This window comes from Hoplias malabaricus, chromosome 12 (genome assembly GCF_029633855.1).
Source record: "Hoplias malabaricus isolate fHopMal1 chromosome 12, fHopMal1.hap1, whole genome shotgun sequence".
Classification (NCBI taxonomy): Eukaryota; Metazoa; Chordata; class Actinopteri; order Characiformes; family Erythrinidae; genus Hoplias; species Hoplias malabaricus.
In genome coordinates, this window is record NC_089811.1 from 23191228 (window position 1) to 23213290 (window position 22063).

Genomic DNA, 22063 nt, shown 5'->3' on the forward strand with positions numbered 1-22063 from the left:
TATTGCGTCGGCAGATCATTTTGCTTGTTCCAATGAATTTTTCATGGAAAGATTATTGGAAAAACTATCCACATTATTTATTGAAATAAGCCAAATGATCTACCAGAAAAAATAAAACATATTCACTGAGGATAATAGCCTCAAAAAAGAAGTAATACATCTAGAAATGAGCTTAATAGTTTTAAAATAAATGCTATTCTTACAGCACTCCTCTAATAATACACATCAGACATTTTGACTAGATTAAAATGATTTCACTTGCCATTGTGTATTGCACTGTGTCATTAATCTCTGGTAAATGCAAGGCAAATAATGGTCACAGGGGAAGGAGTGATGTTTAACACTCGCCGTTGTGTGACAGTCCTGACAGTGAAGCCTGTCAAATCTGCAGTTCTCATGTCACTGATGTGACTAATTACACTGGGCTGAGTTCATTAAAGAGGGATTAATGACATGTGAATGAATGTGACATTAAGCACCTGCTTCGTTAATCAGAGTGACCTGTCATGACCCCCCTCCCCAACTCCCCTCCATCGAAAAACTCAGTCTGGATCTATGTTTGAATGAAGCTTGTCACTACAGTGCACAGTGGATGTGTTACTATCATAGAGCCTGGAAAGAGAGAGTGAGAGTGAGAGAGGGTGGGGGAAGAACAGAGAATGTGAGGAGCAAAATGAGGGGAACACAAATATTTATACATATATATATATATATATATATATATATATATATATATATATATATATATATATATATATATATATTTCATGCTAAAAAGCATTGAATTGTATTGGAAAAGAGAGAGAGAGAGAGAGAGAGAGAGAGAGAGAGAGAGAGAAAATTAGGGTGTTGCCGGCAGTTCATTAGCACTGTGCTCTGCATTACATATCAGAACAGCCAATCTTTAAACACACTGAGGGCTTGAGGTCAGTAAATAAGGAGCTGGGAGTATGTCCGCCACAGTGCATTTTTTATTGATCCACTCCTCCTCAACTTTCTCCAGTTGTGGTTCTTCCCCAGTGATTAACCCTGCATTGCTACATCAAATAGGGGAGTAGGGATGAGTTGGGGCAAGCTGTGGTGTGTAGAGATGAGTTGATGTGATTAGAGGTGAGACGGATCAATATGGATTAGTATGGTGAGTTGAATATGTAGAAGCAGTAAGGATAGGTTGAGTAGTGGTGAGTAATGATGCTTAGAAGTGATTAGGACTTTGTAATCATGTAAAGATATGTAGTGAGGACATATATAACAATAATAACAATATGATCCTTCAATATGAATATTTACTTCTATTTTCAAGATATATGACAGTCTGTAATTGTAGAATCAGCTCCTACATGGTACGTGGGGCTGATAAAATGGACAGGAAGTATGACAATGTTTTAATGTTATGGCTAATATAATTTTTAACATTACAATAATGATCATATTTTGTATGTAGTTGTTTCAATGTGCTCTTAAAAGTGTATTTTCGTACCATGTATTCCCCTCATTGCCCACCCTTACCTCTGAGTGCATTTGAGGTTTTTGTGTCACTTCTATTTTGGAAGACTGGCCATTGACACCCCTGCTCTTTAACAGAGGGGGAAGAGGGGGAAGAATTAAGGGTGCCCGTCATCGTAGGGGTCAGCCTTTTCTGGCGCTGACCACAGTCCCCTATTTTAAGGTTAATAGTTGTATATATAGAAGGGAGATTGAGACGGGATGGAGGGATGGATTTGCACTGGGTGTGTGTTTGTTTGTGTGTGTGTGGAGGGGGGGTCATTTGCAATCAGAAGCTTAGTGGCAATAAGCTTTGTAAATGGTTGGTTTTCTGGTTGGTGAGTATTGTTTGCATGTGTGTAGGATGTAAAGCAGAGTGATTTTGCAGCTGTACAGGAGAGTGCACACAGAGGTCAGACTGCTGTGGCCCTGCCAGATTTAGCAGAGGAACCAGGGCTCAGGAAACCAGACATGTTTATGAGAAATGGATAAGCTGCATAAGAAACACCCACATGTACTTTTGCTTTGACTGTGAACATGAACACGGAGCTAAAAGAAGTTCCCCTGCTCCTGCAGACCTTTGGCCAAAAGAAGACTGGTGTATGTGCTAGTTTCATGGCATTCAATTTCCTTTAACCTCTTCAACTCCAAGGACCTGCACTTAAAATATTTTAGTCTCATAACTACATAACACACTATAAAATAACCTGCTGATAGCTTAGCTACATGCATCGTACCTTCAGTGTTTTACAGCATTAGAATCACCATAATGGGCTCCAGTAACTTCTATCCCAGTAACAATGACCCAACCTCAACTTCATTACATACTGTGGGGTGAGTTTGACCCCCACATGGCTATGGACAGTAAAGGGGTTGCGCCATTCCAAATGGTTCCCAGCATACGCCCAGAGGCCTCATGGGGAAAAAACATTATGTTGTCCTTGTTGTTTATGTAGATGTAGTTTAATTATACTGGTATCTGTTGGGATGTTTGTGTATGGGGCAGTGGTTGTAAGTGTTAAGATGATTCACTGTCCCTTGTGTGCCCTCCCTTAAAGAGTCCCCTCCCCTTTCAGTTATGGTCTGGGTGTGGCTTTCTAAACCTTTATAAAGGCAAATGTGAGTTCAATAAAGAGCATTAATCATTTAATCATTAATTTGAACATCTGAATTTCCGACTTCAAATGAAGCAAATTTCTAATTAAATGGATTTTCTACTCTGAACAAAATATTTGGAGACCTTAACTAACTGAGTTCAGAATCTAAAATGGCTGTCCACGCATCAACAGTGTGTGAAAGCATAGTTTCATACAGTTTATTAGTGCTTCTATATATTAGTACCTTGGCATGTAGGTGTGTTTCCATGGTGATGTGTAAAATATCGAATAAATTTACTATGATCTGGTATCGCTAACAGTGCTAACTAGCTAAGAATGAAAACCTACAGAATATGGTTTTCTGATTGTTAAACTGGAACTTGGTCAGCTCTGGTGTAACATCATTCCCAGCTCCATCCAACTTATGAAGTAAATGGAACTCAGCATTAAGTGCAATGTTGTCATATCCCAACTTTGTCAAAATACTGTAGAATTAGCTCCATCTACAACAACAATTTGTTCATTCACTGCCTCTTATAGGCATAACATCAAATTCACGCTAATTCATTCTATATATACTGTATAGCTCCTCCCATAAAAAACAACAACAACAACAACCTCCTCATTCACTGAATCCACCTCTTACAGATACAATATAAACACCTTCAAGATATGTGTTTTGGGATTGGAAATAATCTTTTTTTCTAACATAGAGAATTCTGGGAAAAATTAATTTTCCAATGATGTTATCCAAAATGTTATCACAATATAAAGTAAAATTATAAGCATTATTTACAGTGTACATGTTAAAGATATTTTCATGAAAATATTACTTTCACACAAACAAACGCTTTGCTTAGACATGGTTTTGCTTATTTATTTTATTGCTTGATTTATGATGTTAACATTGCTAACAAACATTCTACCATAGTCACCTAAATGTTTGCATACAGGGCAAGTGTGATGGCTTATGTGTTTTGGGTGGACTCTGTCCTCTGTTCATCTACTTACACAGTCCTGACCTTTCAGCCCTTCTTGGTTTAGCAATGTAGAGAACTTGCCAAATAATTTACCTTGTAACATTATATAATATGTTGACAGTTTGAGAAAAGTAGTGTGACTAATGAGAGAATTATATAATACTCACCAGCTTACTGACTTCTCAGGATGATTAATATTATTAGTCTAGGGATAATTGTATTAAGACCTAAACAATATTAGTGTTCACTTTAAATTTAGAACCTGGTCACTTTGGTATTATGAAGAGTTTGGAAGTACCTTGCTCTAGAACGTATAAAAACAAGTAGTCATTCCTGGGACAGAGGTTGAGTCCAAGTTGTAACAGTTTTAACAGTTTTGTAACACATGCACTCATATTAGCAGGTGATACATCTCCAGAGTCTGTTCTTGTAACATTTTGTTCCAAAATATATCTAATGTATGTATATATAATTTTTTGGCAAATGAGCAAATTCTCTGGCATTTCCAACAATCACCAACAATTGCAGTACAATTTCTTGTTTATGCTAGGTGAAGTGGGTTTTATATATTTACAATTATATATATATATATATATATATATATATATATAGTTGTAATTTGTAAATGTAATTCATGGTATTAAAATCACAGTTGTCATGTTATTAATCAGAATTACCTAAAATTAAGTGTTAATATGTTAATTAATAAGTAATATTGAAATCTCCTTCTTATCCTTTGGATAAAATATTATCCCCAAAAACAAAACTTATTGATGCACATGCTTTTGCAGCGCTGTTTCCTTCATGGAACTCATAACCAATGTAGTGATGTAAATTCTTCTCCCTTCTCAAAACAACTTAATTTTACTTTATTTTTGTTGAATAAAATGACACAGACACACAAAATAAATCTTTAAAACTTATTGGTTCACCTACATCTATATGGACCTTTTTCCCCCCTAATAAATATTGATCAACCACAGGATTAAAAAAATGAGAGGTGACATTATTAACAAGGACCTCATTAGAATAGCACTTGTCAAAGGGGTGGGATTTCTTAGGCAGCAAGTGAACTGGCAGTTCTTGAAGTTGGTTTGTTGGAAGCATGGAAACTGTCTGGTTCAGAGCAGAGTCCAGGTCTTATGTGGTGTTCCCAGTATTCAGTGGTATACCCAGTATTCCAAGGGAGGACAAGCAGTGAACCAACAGCAGGTTCATGCTCACCTGATGAGTAAGGGGGTGAAGATTAGCCTGCCTGGTCTGATACCATGGAAAAGATAAAGCAGCACAAATTCCTGATTAACTTATAGTGCATCATTATTTGTGCTACAGAATCTGTTCTGAGGAGTCTGACCACACAGGCTAACTGTGCTCCCTGCATTAATGACCTTTGGGATCCAATGAAACAGTCACCACTTCACTGGTTGTCCTTTCTTGGACCATGCTGGGAGTTACTCACCAATGTTTAAAGGGACATCTTAGAAAACTTGTCATTTTTATGCTTCATCTTGTTTTAGTTTATAGAAGAATTATTAATGACATAAATAATCACATTAATCTTGTTTGTTATTTTTTGGTGGTGCATAGTGAATAATCTTTCTTTAATCATACTACATCACAAAACAGTAGTTTGGACAAGACTGAGGCCTGGAGGTGTACCCAGCCAGGCCATCCCAACTCTCCAGTATTACTGACACAGGATCTCCTGGTGCAGAAATAGCTGGAGCCCAAGGGCAGTGCACTGTACTGCAAGCACTTCCGCTAACCCTGTGGAGAACCAGCCTAATGTTTACCCCAGTATCAGCATTCTATTAATGGGCTCCTGCTTCCTATCATGTGTTTGGGGGACTAGCAGGGCATGTTGGGAGGAAAGATGATGGGCTGAAGGGCCTTTTCACAGCTCCCATTTTGCTGCTTGGTCTCGTTCTTTTTTTTTTTTTTCATTTTTCTTTTCTTTTTTTTTTTTTGGATAATGGAATCTGCTTGAGTGGTGGAAGGGGTTATGAGCTGTAAAGCTTTATTCACTTTGTTCACTTGCTGTCTTAACAGCGGAGGGTAAAAATAGCCTGCTCATATGTAGTCTCCACTCAAATGACTCTCAGCAGCGTCCAGCCTAATCCTCAGAGAAAAGAATAGGCGCTTTTGTGTTTTTACAGTTCATCTGGTCAGGCCTTTCCCTGATTCCCCAGTTCATCTCTCTGTGGGCGACACATTTGTCATAGTTACTGGGATAATGGGAGCAAGGAGATGAGTATACAATTGCTTGTAAAACTGAATAAGAAGCTGTTTTTTTTTTTTTTTTTTTTTTCCTCTGGCGATTTTAGCCTGAGGAGAATGGCTGAGGGTGTCCCTGAGGTAAAGCCCAGCAACCAGAACACACAGACACACACACACACACACACACGCACAAACACACTCAGAAGTCTCAGTGGAACTGAGGCAGCATATCCCTCTTGAGTCCAATTCAGAAATGTCCCAAAAGCATCCAGAGTCTTAGGGCTGCCTCGCCTGCCAAGGAAAATGCGCCTTATGAAATGGAAAGTCTGAAGTCATTCACGGTGTGCCAGAAAAGATTAACAGACGAAAAAGTGTTCACCAGAGTACACACAGGGCCAGGGTTAGGCTCGCGCAGTGTCAGTGGACGGAGCGCGTGTGGAAAATGAATTACACAAGGGCCACGGAAGTTCATTTTCAATTTAGTTTCAGTAAGAGCAGAAGCTAATACCGCTCCTAAGCTTTTACACAGTTGCTTCACTCTCGCCCCTCCAGCGATATGATCTTTTGGCATGCAGTGTTTGAATGGACAGTGCTGAAGTGATCTCTGAGAGAGGGAAGTGGAAAGCTTACTGCCACCAACGTGGGTGGTGCTGGCAGCAGTGAAAAATAAATAAATAAATAAATAAAACATTTTTAAAAATGTACCAAAAAAACCCAAACAGAATTAGTGAGCTGAATGTAGAGAACTGGATATTCCCCTTTTCTTCTCTAAAAGCCTGACAAGTTCCCGTACAAGGGGCAGGGACAAAGTAAAGGGAACTGTGGCTCCTCTTGGTTCTCTGCTGGGGTTGTTGTTGGGCTGACTCATCACACTGGGCTTGTTTGGAGGGGCTCTAAAGAGGGAAGTGGGTTTTTGAGCTGAGCTTTTCTCTCAGACACAGCGCAGGCCAGAGGAAGCCCTCTCTTTGGGTTCCATGTGAACTCTTGCCTGCGCATATGATTTTTGGCTTTAATACTGATAAGATGGCTATCTGAAAAATCTTCAGGAAGCTTCAAGAGCCCAATGCTATAATTCCACAGACCGGACAAGAGCTAGCAGCTCTGAGACCCTCTGAGACCCTGAGACTTATGGACACTTAGGATTCTTGAAATATTCTTCTTTCTGCTCCCAGTGAAGCGCTAGTGGCTTATTGCTGCTGTCTTGCATGTGATGTTTGTTGTTATGTAAAATGCCTCTTCTTTTCCACTCTGAGCTGAGGCTGTGTGGCTCTGCTGGCATATTTCAACTCTGTACGAGTTTCGCTCTTGGCTGGGTTCCATTGCTCCTCCCCATAAACACACACACACACACACACACACACACACCCTTTTACACTCTTCTGTATTTCCCCCTCGGCCTGTGGCAGCAGGACCAGCCTCTGTGCCACAGATGCCCGCAGTTGCTCAGGGCGCTCAACATGGGAACAAAGCTTTGGCGGAACGGAGGAAGGCCGTCTGTTAGGGCTCTGTTTCCCTTACTGCAAAACTCCAACACAGAGATAAGAAAACGCCTCCATTTATTTTCAGGCTGAATATATCATCCTCCTGTTCTCCTCTCTCCACTTCCTGTGTTCCTAATACAAGCGTTTGTACTTGTTTTTTTCTCCTTTCTTTCTTTCTTTCTTTCTTTCTTTAAAAAAAACACACAATCTCTGCACAACATCCCCCAACAACTCCCCACCCTGTCCCATATCCAAGACCCAGGAGACCGGGCAGACAGGACTTGATGTGTTCCACTGATTCCAAAATGAGTCTCCTCTACAAACAGGCAGTTTACTCCCTAGACTGAGCGCCCATTCTCACGTCACTCCTATCAATGCCAGGCAGGGCTTTAGAAGGCGGGACCAGATTAAGTCTGGCAAGAATGTGAAAAAAAAGCATGGGATAAAAAAAAAAAAAAAAAGTTGCACAATGAACTGTGTGCAAGGCTTTGGGGGCTGAAAGCTCAGTGCTCTTTAAATCTTTGTGTGGTGGGGTCAGCGTGGGGTCTGGAAGGTCAGAGTTTTCTGTCCAGACCTGTCACCTCATATTGATCTGCTCGTCATTCCCTTAGACCCAGTCCCCCGCCACCCCTACCTCACCTTCATGTGGTGGCAATTGCCTCCATCAGCACCAACACACCCTGCAGCACTGGAGCTGCGAGGGGTCCAGGGAAATGCCAGATGAGTGCTGCTACTGAGTCAAGGGCAAAACCTAGACCTGGACATGAGAAACAAGAGTTGAGAATAAGACTTTATAGCCAAGTTAATATTGTGTGAAGTGTTTTACAAACTATGAGTAAAAGTAAATATTCTGTGAATGTAAAAGCCAGTACATAATGTTATATGCTAGTGTCAATATTTTTGGAAGCGTTTGATGGTAAAATCTGTCGTCTTCTCTGTCTTCTTAACTTTATTAGTATTTAATAGTAATATTAATATTAAGTGCTGTCAAATAGGCTCTAAGTCTTGGCGACAAAATGGAGGTGTTTCTCCAACTTTTTCTATTTGGCTCTGCAGGATTTTTAATGGCCTGGGTTTCACAGATTGTATCTGTCCATATTTTTGTTCATCTTCTTCTTACATTTTTACTTTCAGCTGTTCCAACCACAGTTATGCTCTCCAATTAATTCCAATGGATACAATTTTGTCTTACAAAGTAGGGGCTTTGCTTAGTTATTTAAGTTTTAAATGTGAGCAGGACTATCTAAGCAAGACACATATTTTTTCCTGCACACTTTCATATCACCATTTCACCTTGTTCTTCAGTGGACACAGTGTTAAAGAACTCGAGCTGTGTCTGATCCACTTGTGCCAGCATCAGTGGCACTCCAACACTGAGAATGATCCACCACCCAAATCATACCTGCACTCTGGTGGTCCTGTTGGGGTCCTGACCACTGAAAAACAGGGTGAAATGGGGATAAGAAAATATGCAGAGAAACAGGTGAACCACAGTCTGTAGAACAATTGTAGAACTGCAAAATGCTCCAGTCAGGTTGGTGGAACTGATAGGTAGTTGTTCCTAATGCAATGATAGTCGTGTGTGTATATATATATATATATATAAAATGTCTAGATCCTCTTTACCCCAAGGCGGAGGCAAATCCAGCAGCATTCATTTGCGATGTTATAGCTGGACAGGAGTGCTGCTGCTCTAGTGCCTGTCGAATCCACTTCCCCTCCTTCCCCCCCTTGGCCAGAATCAAGTCCCGGGCGAGCCCCCTCTGAGCCGCCCCGTTTCCAGTTGAATTGCCCTCATTCTTCTCAGGATCCTCCAGGGGGCCGGCTCCAGCGGTGCATGGCAATGAGATGCCTGAACACTCGCCTCCGCTCCCCCTCAACTCGCACTCACACCTGGGATTGCCATTTCATTCCACAGCCCCGGTGAAATGGAAAGGTGATCTTAATCTGCACTCCCCGTATAACACACACACCCACACACACACACATATATACTAGCTCATCCAGTGTGTAGACTTGCCCCAGTATCCTGGGTTACAAGGAGACTATGTAGGGCTATAAAATCTAGTATCTCAGCAATTCAGCTTTACAGCAGATTCAAAAACCATCTTAGCTTTCAGTGTAAGTTAATGTAGCATGATTTCATTTGAAGTCATCTTGGTCCATCTTCTTTGACATTTGACCAGAAATTTTGACAAGCTCCAAACCAGGGGATTTCAATATATTGGGGTGGGGGTGGGGGTGCATTTCAATTGGAAGAACTTGTTAAAGCAACACTACATAAAATCTTTACCTTAAAATTACAGCTTTGAAATCATTGTGATACTTCGCTAACATCTAATTAGAAGATAGAGCCTCTGTTGTTGCTACTCTGGGCTCAGAATCTGCACTATGTAACTTTTGGAGAAGGGTAGGGTAGGGTATTTGATTTTTCAAGCATGTTTATTTTATTGCATAAACAAGTAGGAAGGATTTAAAGTAGGCACACTGATGGTGGCACCTATCCCACACGATTGAAAACCCCTGCTCTAAACAACAGGAGTTAATTTCAAATTATGTGGAAGGAAAAAGGAGATGTGAGGTTTTGTTTCCACAGTGACAATATAAAGCTTCTTCTTTGCCCTTTATATAGAGCCTCTCTCCCTCTAACTGCTCTTAATAACTGTTATTTTTGCTGCTCTTTGCGGCCAAATCAGAACGATGACAGCTGGTCAGTGCAAATGGCAGACACTCACTGTGGGTGGTAAAATAAAAAAATAAAATAAAAGGAATAAAATAATTACAGCGTCAAACATGATTTGTATTCATTTGCATTTTAATCTAAGTGCATTATCGCTGGTGACATCTTCACTCACAATTCATTTGTGGAATATTTGAACAGTCTAATGTTGGCTGATTGGGAAGATGTGGTGCTCTCCATCACTGTCTCTTGATGAAGTGTTAATCAATTGAAGCTCAGTTAGTCAAATTGCAGTGAACTGTTAACATGGTTGTACTCCACTCAGTGAACAATGTTTAAAAGCAGCTGCTCATGGATCATCCGATAGCCTGCTCTATTGTTTTTTCCATTGGCCGTGTCTTCGGGAGTAGTTTGAAGTTAGCTCAACTAGAGACTGACACATTTATTTGATTTCCAGTATGATGATGATGATCATCATCCTCATCACAGCAATGGCATATTAATGGATGATGACACACCGAAGATATTTTTTTCAGACACAAAATGGCAGTCTGACAGATAGTGACCAGTGTCTGGTCATCAGTGAAGCCAGTGTGTCGATCCAGAGGAACAGGAATCTCCTGAGCTCCAACTTGGGTTACCATGGCAACATTATCTTGGTCCACCACTACCTTAAGCTATTGCACATCCTGATCACAATACGTGTCCAATACCACCAGATTACCTGGGGAGCCTGCTCTAAGGGTATCAGGGGACTAAGTCTGGATTTCAGAGCAAATCACATTTTTTTCCTCCACCGCAAGACCCTTTAATTAACCTATCAGGCCTTAGCACAGATCCTGCTTGAAGGAGTCTGAGTAAATGGCTGTTAGTAAATGGCAGTCTTTAACCAGACTGGTTTGGTGTAGTATCTGCAGGTGGCCAACTGCAACCAACTGCTCCTCCTCCTATTTATTTTTTAAACCAAGTACATGCTTTATAATGAGTGATTTAAAGGGAACATAATATAATCACTTTTTTTTTTTAATTATTATTTGTAGGCACATCACTTTGTGGCTCTGGAGCACCCACTAAACTAGTCAGTCTTTTGTGGGCTGCTTAAGCCAGAAAAGATGGGATAAAATGAATCTGATTTTGTGCTGCTTCTTACGTAAAGTGCAGAGACTATAGTGCCGCCTTATGATCTGAATCTGTCCAGCCACAACACTAGTCCTATTTCACTTGAGAACACAAAGATGAGGCAGCAATGGAAAACAGGCCATTCTGAACTGTTTAGATAGGGTTAAAAATTGCTTTGTTTTTTAATCCGGTTAATTTGGTTAAAAAATTATTTTAACCAAAGCATGTCACAAGTGTTAACTTTTGGAAAAAGATTATAATATGTCCACTTAAAATGACTTAAATGTTTACCCATTGTGGAGACAGATATGCAGTTGTTCATACTTCCACAGAATAGCGTGAAATGAAACACAAGTAAAAGTCCACATGAACCTTGAAGGTCATCAATCAATCAATACGTATTTTGTTACTTAGTTAATCAAACTATAAATTACAACTAAAATGACAAAATGTGTAGCAAAGCATAATGTCACTGTCCAATTACAAACCGGATTCCAAAAAAGTTGGGACACTAAACAAATTGTGAATAAAAACTGAATGCAATGATGTGAAGGTGCCAACATCTAATATTTTATTCAGAATAGAACACAAATCACAGATCAAAAGTTTAAACTGAGAGAATGTATCATTTTAAGGGAAAAATATGTTGTTTCAAAATTTCATGGCGTCAACAAATCCCAAAAAAGTTGGGCCAAGGCCATTTTTTACCACTGTGTGGCATCCCCCCTTCTTCTTACAACACTCAGACGTCTGGGGACAGAAGAGACCAGTTTCTCAAGTTTAGAAATAGGAATGCTCTCCCATTCATGTCTAATACAGGCCTCTAACTGTTCAATCGTCTTAGGCTTCTTTGTCGCACCTTCCTCTTTATGATGCATGATGTTCTATATAGGTGAAAGATCTGGACTGCAGGCTGGCCATTTCAGTACCCGGATCCTTCTCCTACGTAGCCATGATGTTGTGATTGCTGCAGAATGTGGTCTGGCATTATCTTGTTGAAAAATGCAGGGTCTTCCCTGAAAGAGATGACGTCTAGATGGGAGCATATGTTGTTCTAGAACCTGAGCATAGTTCTCTGCATTAATGGTACCTTTCCAGACATGCAAGCTGCCCATGCCACAAGCACTCATGCAACCCCATACCATCAGTGATGCAGGCTTCTGAACGGAGCGTTGATAACAACTTGGGTTATCCTTGTCCTCTCTGGTCCAGATGACATGGCGTCCCGTGTTCCATAAAGAACTTCAAATCATGACTCATCTGACCACAGAACAGTCTTCCATTTTGCCACACTCCATTGTAAAAGATCCCTGGCCCAGTGCAAACGTCTGAGCTTGTGAAGCTTGCTTAGAAATGGCTTCCTCTTTGCACTGTAGAATTTCAGCTGGCAACGGCGGATGGCATGGTGGATTGTGTTCACTGACAATGCTTTCTGGAAGTATTCCTGAGCCCATTCTGTTATTTCCTTGACAGTGGCATTCCTGTTTGAGGTGCAGTGACATTTAAGGGCCTGGAGATCACGAGCCTCCAGTAGAGTTTTATGGCCTTGACCCTTACGCACAGCAATTGTTCCAGATTCTCTGAATCTTTTGATGATGTAACTTAAGTCTTTGCTATTTTATCTTTCTGCACAACAATGGTGGACTTGGTGATACTCTTACCATCTTGGCTTCAGAGAGACACTGACACTCTGAGAAGCTCGTTTTATACCCAATCATGTTGTCAATTGACCTAATTAGTGGTAATTGGTCTTCCAGCTGTTCGTTATATGCTCAATTTCCTTTTTCCAGCCACTTATTGCTACTTGTCCCAACTTTTTTGGGATTTGTTGACACTGTGAAATTTTGAATCAACATATTTTTCCTTTTACTCAGATTAAACTTTTGATCTGTCATCTATGTTCTATTACGAATAAAATATTGACATTTGCCATCTCCACATCACTGCATTCAGTTTTATTCACAATTTGTTTAGTGTCACAACTTTTTTGGTTTAATAAATCATTTGAACACAGCAGGTTCAAATTGTGAACACACATTGTGGTAAAAATTTATGACGAATGACCCAATAGAAATGCTCCAAAATTACTTGGAATTAAATCTTTTTACATTGCCCCTTCTTCTGTGAAGTTGCTTTATTGGGAGCTACTTGTTTTTAATTGTTCAGGGGTGATAAGGAAAATATATATGATACAATTTTAAATTATGGTTAAAATGAAACTGTGTGTTTTAAAAAATAAGATTTAATAGAATAAAACAAATTACAACTCAAATATTTGAATAAGAAGTAAAATCAATAATAAAATAAAAATGTAATTACAGAAATAGTAAAATAAATAAAAAGTCCATAAAGGTTTTTAAGACAATACCTAAAAGCCAGACTAAATATTTTTAGTTTGCATTTAACCATATAAATATTTTTTTTTTATATATATATGATGTTTAATACAAAAGGCCAACTAGAACGGTATGAATCCAATCTAGCATTTAGCTGTAGAGCAGTGAACATGTGTTCTCTGGAGTGATGAAACACCATACTCTGAGATGAGTTGGAGCTTTTTGTGTCGTTTATAGTCTTTTGTCTAAAAATAAACATACTCATACTTGCATTCTCAGAAGAGAAAAAGCTGTTACTACAACAAATTACTGACCTAATACTTTTAATTCCAGAAGAACTATTGGATGAGCAGGTGTTCACACATTTGTGTTCATATAGTGTAGTACTAAGCTTTTGATCATCTGGGATTTATTGACTTCCTCTTTTTTTTTTTTAGAGACAAACCCATAAAAACCCTTCCTTAACACACCTCCTCTAATGTTTGCATGCTTCAGATGTCTTTGATTAGATACTTTAGAAATTCTTAGCTTGAAAATAGCCATGGTTGAAAGTCACCTGATTGGCTTAGGGTGTACTCACACTTGGACTGGTTGACGATTGTCTATGACATACTATGCCCATGTCCAACTGAACCATACCTGAGCCTGCATACATGCATCAGCATTCTGGGTCTGAGCATTGTACAGATTGATCACACTAGTCAAAGAAACTGGATTTTTGGGGTCAAAGCTTCTTGGGCATGGTACATATTGCCTAATGTCAGTGCAATTTTAAAACACAGTAACTAGTGTGGTGCATTTAAATTAAATTGCTACCTTTAAACATACAACCAGCAAAAGGTCCTTCTTCTTAAGTCTGTTTGTTTGAGCATGTTCTCAGTGGTCAATATCAAGTGTAAAGCAAAATGGAGATAGATGGTGTAGAGCATATCTACTTGGCTAGGATTCTTTCATGTGCTGCTGGTAAAATAATAAGAGCGGGTTACCTCAGGACACCTCCCATTGAGACACACTAACATTGTTTTGGCCGGCTCCACTGTAAGGGTCCTGTTTCTGAAAGGTACAGCTGCTGCCCTGGTGGGAGATACACTCGTGCCACTGAGACCATGTAACACACACTCTGGATTTACTTGTGTTTAAGGAAGCGTAAATAGATTCACTGATTAAATTAAATCATATTGTTTAGTTGCTTGTTTCAAGACTTAACACACATAGAGGCAAGACTTGATCCCTTCCAAATGGCAAAATACACACCCTGTCCAAACAATTGTAGACTCCTCTTCTAATAAGGGACTTCTGCTGCTTTAAGACCACCCATTGCTAACCCAGGCATTCAATATTTTATAAAAGATTTAGAAACTCCTAAGATACACATTGCCAACTCTTAATGTTTCCAGGCCCATACCAAATGATTCTGCCATGTTTAAACCCCCCAGTATTGGGATGTGGAGCAATGGAACTGTTCTCTTGAGTTATGTAGCTCTGGGATTAATTGTATATCACCTCACTGATGTATATGTAATTGATTGTGAATCCTGACATGGGCCAAGCTAATGTAAATCCTTTCTAGAAGAATTGAGACTGCTACTGCAGCCAAAGGGAGAGCAAAGTCCTGTTAACACCAGGGACGTCACTAGACTCAATAAAATGTAGCTGTGCCCCAGTAAAATCATGGTGGTAAAAAGTCTAATTTATCCTGGATTGCTGAGCAGAGCAACAGAACACGCCATGCAAATTCACCACAGGCACTACATTTCCCATAACAGCCCAGGCACTTGCTTCAGCAGCTAATGTTTCAGTTGGAGCCAGTTTATATGGTTTTTATTGCATGGAGTCTTGGACATTCGTAAATATTTAAAAGAAAGTCTGCTATGCAACTGTCAGGTAATTATTGCTCCTAGCAACAATCACAGGATTAGGAACACCCACCTTGTGTCTACACTCATTGTCCATTTTATCAGCTCCACTGTCCACAGGAGCGCTTTTTGGTTCTACAGTTACAGACTGTAGTCCACTTGTTTCTCTGCATGCTTTCTTACCCCCATTTCACCCTGTACTTTAATGGTCAGGACCCCCACTGGACAGGTATGAAATGTGGATCATTCTCAGGGCTGCAATGACACTGATGTGGTGGTGGTGTGTTAGTGTGTGTTTTTGTGGTATGAGTGGATCAGACACAGCAGTGCTGTTGGAGTGTTTAAACACTGGTACCACCCGCTGTCCACTCTGTTAGACACACTGACCTCATTGGTCCACCTTCTAGTTGTAAAATCAGAGAGAGTAGCTCATCTGTTGCTGCACAGCTTCATCAGTGGGTACAACCGTGACCCTCTAAATTCCAAAGTACAACATATATTCTAGAAATGCCCCTGATTGCACCCTTCAATTTAGAAGCAATACTGTGCCATCACATATCTACAGAGTCCTTTTGTACTATATAGAATATATCTGAAGTTACAAGAACACAGTACAACAGCTCCAGTGTTACAGTGCTAATCTGAGTTGTGCTTACCGCATGCAAAGCTGAATTGGCCTTCAAATAGTAATACAGTATGTGATTTCTATTGCGTGATGTCAGTCTCGCCCTGATGTTGATGCACTTTCAGTGCCTTTATGCCTTTAAAGATGGCAAAACAGTGCAGACAGAGAGGAAAAGATGGCCTCAGCGGGCCTGCTAAAGCATTTCATCTTCCCATTGCGGCCATGCTCTGAGAAGTATATTAGCTCGTAATCAGATTCTACCAGTTCATTAAACTTGTCTCAGCGCTCATCCCTGCCTTTTTTTTATGTGAGTGCCTTGTACAGTAAGACCGGGTCCAGAGGGGAGGGAGAGGGCTAAGAAAGAAGGCTTTGCTGCCTTTGTTGCAACATAATGCTGCCTAAGGGCGGTTTTCATAGAGAAGCAGTTTCTATAAGAAAGCATTGTCTTATGTGGATATCTAGAGAGTGGGAAATGTCATGGGCTTCCTCCACCCTCTGGTAGGCAAACAAGGCTATGTGTGTGTGTGTGTGTGTGTGTGTGTGTGTGTGTGTGTTGCATTTGTGCTATAGCAGGTCACCTGGGTGATGCAGAGCTTTTTGTCTTATCTATGAGTTGAGGAAATGGTTCAGGGCGCATTATGCAAGCTGATGGAATGCAAGTATGTGTGTGTGTGTGTGTGTGTGTGTGTGTGTGTGTGTGTGTGAATGAGAGAGAGAGAGAGAGAGAGAGAGAGAGAGAGTGAGAGAGAGAGAGAGAATATCTGCCAAGTGATAGTGTACTTTCTGGTTAAGAGTATATCACAATGTGTGGAAATTAGAGAGTATTTTATCATGCCTGTATTGCTTTCATTTTACCCATGGTGCATCTATTCATAGGTTTTCATATTGAATTTTTTATATATATATATATATATATATATATATGCCAATATATGCTTACAACCTTCTTCATCACTACTTAATGGAGCAGTCATATTTATCACCAAAAAAAAAATGAATGTAATATTTTCCAATGTTTTATTTTTTTTTTTATTTATTATTCCTTTTTTTTATAAGCAACAAATCAAATTGCCTAGCATTCATTCATTTATTTATTCATTGTCTGTTACCGCCTACCTGGAATCACTGGGCGCAAGGCAGGAACACACACAGTCCTTCGCATGGCAACACACACTCACACATTCACTCACACACTCACACCTGTGGACACTTTTGTGTTGCCAGTACACCTACCAACGTGTGTTTATGGAACGTGAGAGGAAACCGGAGCACCTGGAGGAAACCCACGTGGACACAGGGAGAACACACCACACTCACAGACAGTCATCCAGATACAGTCGACTAAAACACATTCTGGTCACTCAATGTCAGTTTAACTGCAGTTAAGACAACAAAGAATCGTGAAAATGGAATATAAAGCGCTAGATGACACACTGTTTGTTTCCGACTACGTAGCTAATTATTAAAATCTCAGTGATCAGAAATTAGAAGCAGTTAAATTAGGAGGAATGAAAAACCAAAACCAAAATATTCATTGCTTAATTGGAACCAGAGGTGGAAACTCATGTCAGTAACATTTATTGACTTGCAACTTGACTAAGACACAAAATTTAAGACATGGACTGTCAGACTTAATGCAGTAAATTAAAAGAAAAAAAAAGCTTCTCAGTTCAGGCCAACTCTACGGAGATGACTGTTAGATTTTGATGGGATTAGTTGTTTTGCCAGCTAGCATCCCTTCCATTTTTGTTTTGCCTGTTTCTTATAAACACAGCATTTATTCTGTATAGCTTTAGTTCAGATTTGTACGTATGGAGTTTGGTGTGGTCTCCCTGTGTCTATGTAGGTTTTCTCCAGGTGCTATGAGATTTGCCCACAGTCAAAAAATACATGTTGCTAGTCAGATTGGCTGTGTGGAAACTGTGAATGTGTGAGTGACCGGGTGAGTTAAGGTTTTTTTTTTTTTATGTTAGTCTCTTGATTTGTGAAGCATTATAACAAAACATTCTCTAGCAGAACAATGCTATTTACATTATTTTCTTTTTTAATTTATTCAGTTATTCTGGTTAAAAGCCTTTCAAGATCTTGAATAAAATAATGTAAATAACCCATTAAATTTTGAAACTTTTACTCCTGTTTGCCTGGTCTAAGATATGTATTTGTTTTTGTATAGTGGCTGTAATCCCTGTGATACCACATTACAGTGTAAGGGCCTGGCTCCCCATGGCTATGAGCCTGTTGTGGCAGCACAGATGTGTTTGTTTACTCCAGGCTGTAAAGCTGAAGTGTTTATTAACCACGTACCATTGTGACATCACTGGCTGCTCCATTGTAGTCTGTGTTATTGAGTTATTGTTGAATGGGTCAGTGGCAGTGCAGGAAAAAGGTGCGAATATCCCACTCTGACACTTAGTCAGGGTCATCACCAGCTTATACACAGTCACTCACCTCTCTCTCTCTCTCTCTCTCTCTCTCTCTCTCTCTCTCACACTCTCTCGCCCTTTCTCCCCACAGACTCCATCAATAACAGGATGTTAATGCTAGACGGAATGCCTGCAGTTCGAGTCAAAGCAGAGCCGCTGGAATCTGAGAGAGGGGTAAGGGAACAATTTCTTACAGATGAAACACTTCTTGGTTTTTAGCACAATTTTAAAACAGGTGCCCATTATTATACACTATATGCAAGTGTTTATAGAGAATATTTGCAAAAAATGAATTCAGCTATTTTAAAGGAAGACTGGGTACGATTTTTTAATGTTTTTGTTCCTGGGGCTCCCCCTAGTGCAATTCATTTTAGGGCATTGTACAGAAATCAGTGGGGAGGAGGTCAGTTTCCTACCCTCCTCTAGAAGTTACATAGATGCTGTTTCTGCAGTGCTGAGCCCAGAGTAGCAATGACAGAGGCTCTATCACGGGTCAAAAGATGTCCACAGATTTTTGGCCTAGTGGTGTATTAACTGTAGAGGTGGCAAGAGATGCCACATGTTTTTGCTGTCTCCTGTAATGTTACCATTTTTGGAGGTTTTGTTATGGAGGATTTACTGCTTTTCATTTTTGCTTTTTTCAACCACTATATTCAGTATCCCTTCTCCCCACTAAACACACACACACACACACACACACACACACCTCAATTCTTTTCTACTTTCATCCTGAACACCCCTTCTACCCCTTAACCCCCAACAATGCTTTCTGTGCTGTGATGCCCTTAATTACTCCCAGGCGTGTGAGTGTGTGTGTGTGTGTGTGTGTGTGTGAGAGAGAGAGAGAGAGAGAGAGAGAGAGAGACTGAAGGGAGGGGCTGTCCTTGACGGAGCACAGGGCTCGAAGAGAAAACAAGAGAGAGAGAGAGAGAGAGAGAGAGAGAGAGACAGACAGCTGGAGCAGGAATGCTCTCAGGGCTTCACTCAGGGCCACTGCAGCCAGGCCCACCATCTTGGCAAGACACAAGCCCAGATGCACAGAGATTTTGCTGCTGCTGGAGTCCAGTTCTCTATCTGTTTTTCTCTCATTCTTTTTTTCTTAGTTTCATCCAGACTCACTATTCTTCTACTATCACCATTTCTTCCCTCGACATGTCTGGGACTTTTCTATTGTGAATTTATCACAGTTTTAAGTAAGAGTAAAGTACTGTTTTTTAGATTTGTCTTACAAAATGATCACAAAAGTTGGTAGAATTGTCTGATAAAAACTGATTATCAGCAACAATTGCCCAGTGTTAAGCCTGAAGAGTTAAAATCTTACAGTTTATTATTAATAAATGCACTGAATGATCACTGGATTAGGAACTCCTACCTTGTATCTACATTCACTGTCCATTTTATCAGCTCCACTGACCACACAGGAGCACTTTGTAGTTCAACAGACTGTAGTTCACTTTTTTCTCTGCATACATCCCTTTCCCCATTTATTACTGCAGTGCTTTATAATATTTTGACATTTTAAAATAATAGGTAAATCATAAGTAAAAAGGTCCGTAGTGAATATAATAAACACCAGTGTTACCATAAAGTGTTATCTTCTCTGAACAAGGATGGAAACATGCATGGAACCTATAGTGCTAATAATAAAAGAATTAGTTTTAGCTTCATGAATTAGCTTAGCTTGCATTAGCATCAAAACTTTAGCAATTACCATGCTTTCCATATTATCATTTGATATGAGTTTTTAATCCATGGGAGCAGTTCTGGGGTGAAGTGTGCTTCCCACACAGCTCCTGACGTTTATGATATTGCCTCAGAAGTGTGGCATATTGCCAAGGCCCGGCTGGAAATGGTTAGCCCAGAGAAGCCTTTACTCCAGCAGGTTAAAATAAGTTAAATTAAGCTTCAGTTCAGTCTAACATCCCCAAATAAAGAGAAACGCAGTGGGACAAAGAGAGAGAGAGAGAGAGAGAGAGAGAGAGAGAGAGAGAGAGAGCGCTGAGGAGGCGTGGAAGTGAAAGTAGAGGGCAGCTGAGGTTCAGAAACATGGTTCTTTCTGCTGAGATGACATTCAAACACGGGCAGGAAATGTGACATATATGTAGCTCAGGAACTCCCACGGACCTTTTGATTTACAGTGCTGCTCTTTTTGGGCTGAATTCAAAAGTAGGTCATTTGAGGTTTTCTAAGAGGAGATTTCCTACATAATCACTTTATTCACTTTAGCTGTGCATGTTTTGTATGTTATTTACAGTGGCTTTATCATGTTGCACCTTCTAATCGCAGAGACAGGATGGGTCTTCTTCAGTGTGATGTACTGTATACCAGTTTACTGACAGACAGAATTTTGGCTGTATTCATACATAACATACATACAGCTCCTTTCTGTCGATATGGGTTGAAAATTGGTTGATGTTATTAATACTATAAACACTAGCAGCTTATTTTCTATCTGTGCGGACAGTATGTGCATAAAACTATGTATAACATAATCAGTAGGTTCAGTATATATAGCAGGTTCTGGAGCCACCACAACCTTGAACTGGATAAGCAGTTTCAGATAATAAATGAATGAATGAATATATATATATATATATATATATATATATATATATATATATATATATATATATAGAGAGAGAGAGAGAGAGAGAGAGAGAGAGAGAGAGAGAGAGAGAGAGAGAGAGAAAGAGAGAGAGAGAGAGAGAAAGAGAGAGAGAGAGAGAGAGAGAGAGAGATTTAGATATCACTTTTACTTTTTTAAAATTAAAAATTAAGCTTTTTTTTTACATATAATGGTAACTGGTAACTGTGACTGTAGCGTATTATTGAAAATGACAATTATCATTTTAAGTTAAATTAGCTAAAAATAAGCATGAAAATGGCAAGCGAGAAGAATTTACTCGTCAATACATTCATTATGAATTCCAAGGAAAAATCGCTGCAAAAACTTATGCATTGATTTGTTCTGTTCTTGGGGATAATATTTTGTCATAATTGTGTGTCAGTTTTGGTTTATATTATTAAAATTATGTGATTTCAATGTCAGTGATTGTGAACATAGTGTATTAATAATAAATTGTTGGTTATTGTTTAAAACAGTTAACAAAAAATAAGTAGTCCAGTTTGCCAGGAGTGAGTGCAATTCCAAGGAGGTCATTTTAAAGTTATTTTAAGTGGATCAAGATCAATCAAGTTCAACAAAATATGTGGGAAGTTCTATTGCTTTCAGCCATTCAAACCTAAATATCATCTATTTGATACTATGATATACATGAGAGGTGGCTGGCTGATTTTTTTTCAGTAATGTCCAGCGCACTGGTCATGGTCTCAAACAAACTACAAGCACACAGTGTTTAAAGCTCCTTTTTTGATCACTGACTTCATGTAAACTCATCTTAAAGTGGGCTGGAGCTGAAAGAGCTAGTTAAATAACGTGGATGAGATGGCAGTGAGCTGAAGATAGGAGGGCTCTTCTCTGGAGGCTTTAAAAGCCTTAGGCTAAAGCAGCTCGAGAAGCAACACCACACACTGCAATATTTTCACACGCACATACACATAACAGCACACACCAAACTATCATAGGCTACATCAGAGGAAGCCAGTAGAAACACACTGAGACGGTTTAGTATGGCGGCATGCACTACACTTCTGGACAGTTTTCTTTAGAAAATATCAGCACTTCTTGAACATCATTGATTGGGCACATTTTCTCTACAGGTTTACAAGTACTGAGATGACTTGTTGCTAAATGTATAAGACTT

The 22063-nt window shown here is 39.6% G+C and overlaps 1 protein-coding gene across 2 annotated transcripts in view; it reads left to right on the forward strand.

Annotated features, from left to right (window-relative positions):
• Positions 1 to 22063, forward strand: part of klf12b (Kruppel like factor 12b) — a 76020-nt gene that overhangs the window by 12315 nt on the left and 41642 nt on the right. For both annotated transcript variants that reach the window (XM_066686111.1, XM_066686112.1), the window contains exon 2: positions 18391 to 18473. In XM_066686111.1, the coding sequence (XP_066542208.1) occupies positions 18408 to 18473 (66 nt within the window). In that variant the 5' untranslated portion in view covers positions 18391 to 18407. The remainder of the gene's footprint in view (positions 1 to 18390; positions 18474 to 22063) is intronic.